At 36.8% G+C, this 10,190-nt stretch overlaps 1 protein-coding gene across 2 annotated transcripts; it reads left to right on the forward strand.

The window, feature by feature from the left end:
- Nucleotides 1–365: 365 nt before the first annotated feature.
- On the forward strand, nucleotides 366–7,361 carry LOC147381802 (uncharacterized). 2 transcript variants are annotated; one of them, XM_086429955.1, is made up of 10 exons: nucleotides 366–522; nucleotides 1,780–2,025; nucleotides 2,140–2,344; nucleotides 3,272–3,362; nucleotides 3,505–3,650; nucleotides 5,161–5,404; nucleotides 5,521–5,625; nucleotides 5,848–6,030; nucleotides 6,149–6,353; nucleotides 6,615–7,361. In XM_086429955.1, exons 2-10 carry the CDS (start codon nucleotides 1,806–1,808, stop codon nucleotides 7,100–7,102), a joined length of 1,887 nt encoding a protein of 628 aa, XP_086286081.1. In that variant the 5' UTR covers nucleotides 366–522; nucleotides 1,780–1,805; the 3' UTR covers nucleotides 7,103–7,361. The 2 variants fall into 2 exon arrangements, with proteins under 2 accessions (XP_086286081.1, XP_086286082.1); XM_086429956.1 differs by having other exon boundaries at nucleotides 383–538.
- Nucleotides 7,362–10,190: the final 2,829 nt, after the last annotated feature.

A 10,190-nucleotide genomic window follows, 5' to 3' on the forward strand; every position in this document is an offset into this window, starting at 1 on the left:
TATGACATGCGAGACTTTCATGTAATTTGACTCGAGGACTTCAATCAATGTGGGTGTAGGCTTATCATTCTACTCAAAATTTAAAATAGTTATTTGATAAATGTTGATTGATGATGATGCAGCTGAGTAGCACAGTACAATTCTAATTAAATTTTATCTAAAGATTAAGACAACAGAAACAGACAAATAATCTAAGTGAGAAGAGGAGCCACGGTACCAATTAATGGAACACTTATCTCCAACAGCGCACACGTGTCCAAATCATCTAAACAATCCTACGGTCACAAATAATGATGTTGGTTAAGCACGTGTACACAATATCACAGGGGTTTTTTCTCCATTGCGTGTACTATATCCAGCTGGTCCAAAAACCGGACCAAATGACCAATCCATACTCCATAGCAAACTGCCAAAGAATAGAGAACTCGTCCTCTCTGTTTCTATTAATAAATACCATCTCTGTCCCTCACTTCTCTCGCTGTGAAAAATCGAAGAAGACGAGCAGATCTTCGATCTTCTAGGGTTTGTACTTCTCTCTGTGAGTCTTGGTTCTTCTTCTTTTAGATAGGTTTCAGCTTCTAATGTTGTTAAAGATTCACATTTTAAGCTCTTTGATCTATTGTTGGATGCGTTTTTCCATGATTGTTAGCTTAGATGAGATGAATGTAGTTTCTTTGATTCGAGTTTAGTTCGATAAGGATCTGTTTTTTGGAGCTCCTCTGTCGAATATTTTAGATTTAGTGTTGCTGCAGATTTGATTTTTGGAGCTTAATCTCTGCATTTCTGTGTCTTTTTGACTTTAGTTGATTGGTTCTCCGTTCTTCTTCGAATTTTCATATTTTATAAGATGAATGCAGATGCGTTTCTTGGATTCTGGATCAAGATTTTTTTTTTGTTGAAAATTTAGTTTTTTATTTTATTTTATAACTCATTGAAGTGTGATTATCAGAATTTTTTTTCACATTTTCGGAACTTAATATTTAGTTTTTTTCTATGTTCATAGATCTAATAGATTGTTTTCTGTCCTTAAGTGTTTAGTAGAGATTCGATTCAAGTGTTTTGCATCAATTTAAACCTTTTATCGGTTCCATATTGGATTCGAATTTAGATTTTTTATTGTAGAGTTTTTGCATTTCAGATGTTCTGCAAATGGTTTTAAAACTCGGTTTCGCGTCTCGTCTCGTCCAGGCCTGATACCGAGTTGTCTCAGATGAGTTTTCCGATACGTTTGAGACGTCTCAAAAATAAAAAAAATTGAAGGTGAGGTATTAAATCTTGGTCAAAAAAGTGACCTGAGTTTGTCTCGTTCTGCTCAGATACCGAGTTAACTCGGGAGAAACGTCTCGGTCTCGGGCGAATTTTAAAACCATTCTTCAATTGAACTCACGAATGGGATGAATGAAAATGGTTTTCTATTTATGATTTCAATCATAAAAAATATTTTTATTTTTTAATTTTTTTCTTCACCTTTTCAGAGCTCAATCTTTAAAAAATTTCATGTTCTTGGGACTAGTAGATCGAGTATTTGGCACGCCTTTTGACAGTAAAGGATATTCATTTTGAGTTTCTTTGTATTTTTTAGCATTTTTTTTTTTTGGAGGTATTTGTTTTGTGAGTTTTCTGGCCCTTTTAAATTAGTTTCATTCCATATCAGATACAAATACTGTAAATTGTTGAAATTGAGATTTTTTTCATTCATTCCATGTCCAAAGTGAGATACCTGTTTCATAAGGATCATTACCTCCAATCTACATCTTATTTTGTAAATCTGGAACCCAGGATTCAAGACAAATTGAGTAAGGAAGATGGCCAGAACTTTGATCCCCTTAGTGGGGCTTCTGATCTTATTTTGCTGGATAGCCATAGCAGATGCAGAGTACATGAAATACAAAGATCCAAAACAGCCATTGAATAAACGGATCAAGGACCTGATGAGCAGGATGACTCTTGCTGAAAAGATCGGCCAAATGACACAGATAGAGCGAAGTGTTGCATCAACCGATGCAATGAAGACCTATTTCATTGGTAAAACACCTTTCCATTGTGTGTCTTATGTATGTTACTCGTGTCTTTGTCAATGATGAAATTAGAAAATTTGAATAAATGGGTTGGTGTACTGAAGAAGATCACTTTATGCAGGGAGTGTACTTAGTGGAGGAGGGAGTGTGCCAGCTCCTAAGGCTTCAGCCGAGAGTTGGGTTAATATGGTGAATGAAATGCAGAAGGCTTCTCTCTCTACCCGGCTTGGTATTCCAATGATTTATGGAATCGATGCTGTTCATGGCCACAACAATGTCTATAAAGCAACGATATTCCCTCACAATATTGGGCTTGGGGTGACCAGGTAGGCAGATAGACCTCTCTGTGAACCATGATACCAAATTCTCCAAAATTTTCCAAATATTTGTAAAATTCTCCAAAATTTTCCAAATGTTTGTAAAATTCTCCAAAAATGCTCCAGCTTATTAAATGGGCAAATTGAAAAATTAATCTGAAATTTACTTATTGATCGATGAATATGGTAACATTTTTACCTGTCATCCTCAAAATTTATTTTCTTCAACATTCAAATCTCAATAACATGACAGGGCTTTTAGGGAGAGGTTGAAAAGGATGGGTTTTGGGAAAAAACCAAAAAAAAATTCATTTGTACAATCTCCAAATTTTTTATGAAACTTTCACGAACTAATCCAAATTAACCGAACTGAACCTCAGCCAAATAGTTTCCGAATCCAAACTTTGTTTCTATCTGTGAACATTTTTTTTTCTGGATTTTCTTTGGACTTCTACAATCTCAGTCTTTTTAGAATAGAACGAACTCTCATCTTCTAATTGATTTAGGATAGAATAAAAAATAACCCTTTTCTTGTTGCGTGAATTGTCTAAATAATCAGATCCCAATCGAAATTCAATGAGTGAAAACTTCTGTTGTGCATCTCACCTCTATCCAGTACTTAAAAGATAAGATGATTCTGCCCTCTGAATATTCATCAAGTTAATAATATTTATTGGATATCTGTTTTTTGTTAGAGGAAATACAAAGCAAATTCAGCCTTATGAATTTAATATGAGTAGCCAACTGAGTTTAGGTTCTGTGACTCCTGATCTCCTCGTGTCAATTACAATTTGAGTTTCTAGACTATGTCTTGGATTTAATTTATTGAAGGTTTTTATCTATCTTATTTGTAGGCTAAGCTACAAAAAATTTAGACCTTAAGGTTTCATTTGCTCAAAGTCTCATATTTATAATAAACTTCTTATTGTCAACCAGGGATCCTGAACTTGTCAAAAAGATCGGAGCTGCGACTGCTCTAGAAGTTAGAGCTACAGGCATTCCATATGTTTTTGCACCTTGTATCGCCGTAAATAAACTAAACCCAACAATTAATTTTCTGTAAAATATTGGAAAGTCTTCAGTTATGTTGGGTAATTTGAATTCAAATAAAATGTTTAGAGCATTTTCTTCTCACCAGTCCTTTCCATTTGCTACTTTGATCCACACAGGTTTGCAGAGATCCAAGATGGGGTCGATGTTATGAGAGCTACAGCGAAGATCACAAAATTGTCCAGGCTATGACAGAGATCATTCCTGGTTTACAAGGAGATATCCCAAAGGGTTCTAGAAAAGGAGTTCCCTTTGTTGCTGGAAGGTTAGACCCTTAGCCATAATTATGTCATTTTATTGCAGATCATTTTTATTTCTTAAGTTCTTTTGGGCCCTTTAATTTATCAAAGATATCTATATATATATATATATATATAGGGTCGGGTTCCGTAGACACATAAAGCTACTCATAAAGCTACAACGTTTTTGTCTTATATGGTCAAAAAGATGCAGAGTAGACTGATTTTTTGTGAGGATGATCTCTATGATGAGGGGATCATCCTTGCAAAAAATCATCCCATTCCAAAACTTCTAACCCCATCAAAAGTGATTTACAAAAATTGGACGGTCTAAAATTTTTCAACTTGTAAACATGGGGCTAGAAGTTTCATAATGGGCTGATTTTTGGCGAGGATGATCTAGAGATCATCCTCACAAAAAATCAGCCCATTCCAAACATTTTTTCCCATATAAGACAAAACACGTTGTAGCTTTATGAGTAGCTTTATGTGTATACGGATCCTAATCCATATATATATATATAGAACTGTATTTCTGTTCTCTCTAAGTGGAAAAAGTAACTGTAACCTCATTTATTGTTAGACAATGTTAGAATAGCAACCTTTTGTACTGATGTCTGTTTGAGTCTTTAATGATGTGGACCACATGTAGGCCTCATGGGTTAAACATCAAACATCAAACATGTGAGCATCTAATTATAGAGCCAGACGCACAAAAGCTAAGTGCCCTCCATGTTCAAACTAACATGGAAAGTTGTCACCCAACCTAACAGCTTTGCCCCCAAAATGCTGACAAACCCATTACCCATCATCCCAAAACCAACTTAATCCAATGCATCTCCATCTGGGAAGAGCGTACTACATTTACACCTCATGGTCAAACTTACAGGGTAAGTTCTTACTGTTTCACATCCCAACCTAACACAATTATTCGCAAAATGTTCACAGAAGCATTACATCATCCCAAAACTAACTTAATCCAATGCATCTCCATTTGGGGAGAGATTACTGTTAAGACCTAAACCAATGCTCCAAAAATATGTAGGCATTAATGGAGTGGAAAGTTCAAGTCCGAAATTAAGGATCATAGGATACCCCCACGCTTCAAGACCGACATCCTCGTTGGCCCACTTTATGGCAAACCCCCCCAGCCCCTTGGCTTTCCTTCCAAGTATCAGGTAACCCTTTTTCTTTTTCCGTAAGTCGCCCCTTCCCAGACTACTATGATGGACCCCTTCCATATCCCATACTATGGAGAGCCCCATAGCTTACAAACAAAAACGAAAAAAAGATTACCCTAAGATGTGTTTGGGTAGAATAGTGATCAAATACCCTTTATTGCTATGCACTCAATTGATTTGGAGGTTTACTTTTTGCAGCTGTGAACATCTGATTCATCCCTGCTGAAGATTTTCCTTTGGTCTTTTTTCCAAAATCCCTTTTGATCTCTTACAAAGATAATGAAATAACACAAATCTTTATACTGGCTCCCACTTAAGAGAGTTTAATTTTCTGTGATATGTGCTTACTCTGTAGTAAAAAAGTTGTGGCTTGTGCTAAGCATTATGTGGGTGATGGTGGCACGACCAAGGGAATTAATGAGAACAACACTGTGGTTAGTCAAAATGGTTTGTTCAGCGTTCACATGCCAGCCTACCATAATTCGATCATCAAGGGTGTCTCGACTATCATGGTCTCCTATTCGAGCTGGAACGGGGTAAAAATGCATGCCAACCGCACTCTTGTCACTGGTTACCTTAAGAATGCTCTTCGCTTCAGGGTAAACCATTTCAAAGATTCATTCAACTCAGTTTCTCCATTTTTATTTATTTCTTTACTTCAATTCACTTTTAAGTGACAGTGGCTAACCCTTAATTGCCTTGGTGAATTTAACAGGGTTTTGTCATATCAGATTGGGAGGGTATTGACAGGATAACCTCTCCACCTCATGCGAATTACTCATATTCTGTTCAAGCTAGTATTAGTGCCGGCATTGACATGGTCAGTCACAAGTCAATTTAGTTTTGTAAATGAAATTTGGGTTTCTACTAAGATCAAACTGTTAAAAAGTTGAAAATATTAGTTTGACGGTCATATTATTGAGCTCAAAATTTCAATTACATGTAGCTAACATGTTATTCAGGTTCATTGTATTTGTCCCATTTTTTACCATTCTTTTTTGAATGGATTTCTTTTAATACTAGTTATTGGGTTGTGTTACAGATCATGGTTCCCTACAAATTTCAAGAGTTCATCGACATTCTGACCTTCCAAGTGAAGAATAATATCATCCCCATGAGCCGGATCGATGATGCTGTGAGGAGGATATTGAGGGTTAAGTTTGTAATGGGTCTCTTCGAGAACCCATTGGCTGATCTCAGCCTAGTCGATCAGCTTGGAAGCCAGGTCAGTTAATCCAACTTCCTAATCTACCTTTTGAAATTTGATCTCTTAAGTTTCACTACAATGTGTCAACCCAAATACTACTCCCCATTGATCATCAAACCTTGTGTGTCATGAACAGGAGCATAGAGAATTGGCAAGGGAGGCCGTGAGGAAATCGCTTGTGTTGTTGAAGAATGGGGAATCTGCGGATAAGCCGTTGCTACCTCTCCCCAAAAAGGCACCCAAGATTCTTGTTACTGGAAGCCACGCCGATAACTTGGGTTATCAATGTGGTGGGTGGACAATCCAATGGCAGGGACTTAGCGGGAATGATCTCACAAGTGGTAAACACCCATCACACTTAAAATCACGGACGCTGTTTTATACAGCCTTAATTTTTCTCTAACTAAATTGTTTTCAAATGAATCTAAAAGAAAATTAAAACCCATCTAATGATTATGATCATTATCATTGGATCAAAGATAGGACGGTTTATATTAAAATTGAATCCCATAGTTGCAATGCATCCATTGGATTAAAAGGCTTGGTAGTTTTTGGAAAATACTAAAGATATTCATTGACAGTATGCTTCTTCTCATGAACAGGAACGACAATCCTCAAAGCCATAAAAAACACTGTTGACCCATCCACCCAAGTTGTCTACAGCGAGAACCCAGATACCAAATATGTCAAATCCAACAAATTCTCCTATGCCATTGTTGTTGTGGGCGAGCCTGCATATGCAGAGACAGCCGGTGACAGCTTGAACCTAACTATCCCCGAGCCTGGCCCGAGCACTATTAACAATGTGTGCGGATCTGTGAAGTGCGTTGTTGTTGTCATCTCAGGTCGCCCTGTTGTGATCCAGCCTTATTTAACTGCAATGGATGCGCTCGTAGCTGCATGGCTACCGGGCACTGAAGGTCAAGGTGTTGCAGATGTTCTCTTTGGAGACTATGGGTTCACGGGCAAGCTAGCCCGGACTTGGTTCAAGACTGTTGATCAGCTCCCGATGAACATCGGGGACCTGCACTATGACCCACTCTTCCCATTTGGATTTGGGCTCACGACAAAGCCAAGAAAGGAGAATTAGAAAATCCCACTTAAAAAGGAACTTTCAACTATTATACCTAAGCGTTGCTCACTTTCCCATTCAAGGTCTTTTTCATTATTATTTAAGAGGAGATGTGGCTTTAGACAGAGTTGAATGGAAGAACGCGTGATTCATTCAGCCTACCACGGACATTTTGGATGAGTTTTATGATGATTCTTGTTTGGACAACTTTATGGTACTTCCAATGTTTTAAGTATTAGGATTCTTAATTGAATATGATTTAAACTGCTTCATTTCATCCTTTTACTTTTAGCTAGTCAAGCAAGACATTAGGCAATCTTCCAAAGTTACCAAAAACAGTCAATCTTTTCCTATCATAGCTATGTTGGACCAAAGCATAAGCCACTAAATTGTATTCTCTCCACAAATCCACGGTACATTTGAAAGAGAGCTTAGAGTACATCAAATCATTGAGCTGATAGACCAAGGCAGATTTGCTTATTTCAAACCATTAACTCAAAGCAATCAAATACAATTCAAAGTTGACATTAATGCAAGTTGTTAGATAGAACTCTGAGATTTGAAGTATAAATCAACAAGAACATAAGCATCTCACAAGACACAAGATATGCATGGTTCTTTCAAAGCATTGACCTATGTCCACGGGCCAAATTGGCAATTTTACTATGATAATCAAAGAAGAATTAAGTTACAATTTCTCTCTATCTCTCGTATATCTCTCTCATTCCTTTAGGGTTTCGTCTCTTATCCTTTATATACTTAGGGTTATAAAGAGGGTAAACGATTCGAATTCAAATCCAAACGAAATGGGCCTAATATTTTGGCCAGGGGCTTCACCCTTAGACCCCCAGTAATGGTGGGGAAACTCCACACATTACTAATTAAATAGGTCGTTAATGAATCATCAAAATATCCGGATTGAATCTACAATTCTCCATATACAAGAATAGAAGACATAACCCAACACAAGTCATATCCATAAGTCTTACACCTTCCATAAGCGTTTTGGACTCAGCATTATTTATTAGAGTCGTGCTGGAGTGACCTCAAGCTGGAACCTCATATTGCACTTTTTGATGTGAAAGTGGATAGGAACCAAAAATGCTTTTTCACCATTAGTATCTTGATGAAAAGTATCTATGGTTCCCATACACTTTCACTTTCACGGCAAGAAGTGGTGATATTAGATATGAGGTTCGAGAGCCTGAGGTCACCTCAGCATTATTCTATTTATTATTATTTGGAGGCATTCTTAAAAAACTATAAGAAGCAGCTCGAATGAAACACCCAACTTAATCTCTGATGCTGCATCTATGTTAATCTTCAACCATACCCTTTTGGTTTATTTCAAGAGTCTGACACACACCTCTGCCGATGGATATTTTTGGGTTGAAACCCAGCGTTCATTCAAAGATAAAACTAACATTTCGATTACTAATCCAATCAGAGCTCATATAACCACATCATGATAAAGTGTTTTCTTTTTATCCAACTCAAGGGTGTTTTAGTGCCTTTCAAGTTTGCAAGGTTTCTTGAGAGCCAAATTGCCCAAAGAAATACCCATGGAGCAGATGTTATTATTAAAACAAGTTGAGATTTTCTTTGAATAAGATCATTTAAGCAACCACTACTCCTTTGTAGATGGACACTCAAAGAATACATGGTTATTTGTTTCTTCATTTTTCTCACATTCAAAGAGTCCACCTAGATAGCACCATGGAATACTTTCCATTTGAATGTTTTCAATTTGGTAGGGATGTTGCCACTCCAGGACTTCTTTATCACTCTTTTCTTCCGAATGGAATCTTAGGTTGATTTAGAATAGTGTGCCTCATGCTTCCCGCAATAGCCTTCTATAGTTGAGCCCTTAAGACGAATAGAGGTTGTCCACCAATGCCCTTCCACAATATATTTGGCCTTTCAAGTAATCAATCCAAATTCCATTGCCCGTTAAGATATGCCAACAAGCATTAATCAATCCTGCCTCATGAGATCACACTACAAAATGGAGAGCCTTTAGCGACAACATTTTAGCGGCGGCCAAAATTCCCGTCGCTAAAGCTCCGATATTTTTACATTACTCCCTCTCCACCGAATCAATTCTCTGTGAAAAAATTCTCCCAAATCCTTTTTGCGCGAAATTTCCAATTCGATTCGAACGTCACTCTCTCTTTCTCTGCTCTCTCTCTGCATCGCGTGAAAATTACCAATTCGATTCGAACGTCTCTCTCTGCATCTTCTCCTCTGCTCTCTCTATATCGTCTCTCTCTCTCTCTCTCTCTCTCTCGCTGTGTATGAATCTGCTCATTCTCCTCTCTTTATCTTCTCCTCTCCTTTCAAGCTAGGATTCTAAGGTTTTCGATATTAATGGCGGAAATCGATATACTCTTTATAACAGGTATCGTCTTCTTCGACTCTCTCTCTCTCTCTCTCTCTCTCTCTCTCTCTCTCTCTCTATATATATATATATATATATATATATATATATATCTTCTCATTCAATTTTATCAAATTGATTTGAGATCAAATGGCAATTTCCACTTTGGTTTAATTGGAGATCAAATCGATCTCAATTGTTCCAGTTTATAGATTGATTTAAAGATCAAAATGTTGAAATCAATTTTAGATTTGTTGTTCCTTTAAAGATTAAAACTTCCAAATCATTTTTCAGATTTTGATTAAAGATCAGAGAGCTCAGTTTGATTTTCTTTGATTGAATTCTTATATTTTTTGTACATTTTCTCCAAATATTTGGGATGAGGAATATATGATGCTAATTTTCTACACTGTAACAGGGTGGATACACTATTCTTTTTGATATTTCAACCATCTAAAACATGTAGAACACGTTCCATAGTTTATTCGTTCAACCATCTCGACTTTTTCGAATGTTTAATATTTTAGATTTGATGTAAATTAGTAAACTATACTTTTACTGATGTCTCTGTTTCAGATTAGTGTTTTGAAACAACTTCATAACTCTGCTATTTATTTTTATATGAAATCTTAGTGGATTTGCACCACTCTTGTAGGGTAGAGAAAGCAACACTTGTTGAAGGTAAGCGAATAAGCAATAATGGTACTTGTTAGCTTGAATTCAATTCGA

The sequence above is a fragment of the Akebia trifoliata genome, unplaced genomic scaffold (assembly GCF_017979445.1).
Source record: "Akebia trifoliata isolate Shusen 1 unplaced genomic scaffold, ASM1797944v1 Contig00249, whole genome shotgun sequence".
NCBI lineage: Eukaryota > Viridiplantae > Streptophyta > Magnoliopsida > Ranunculales > Lardizabalaceae > Akebia > Akebia trifoliata.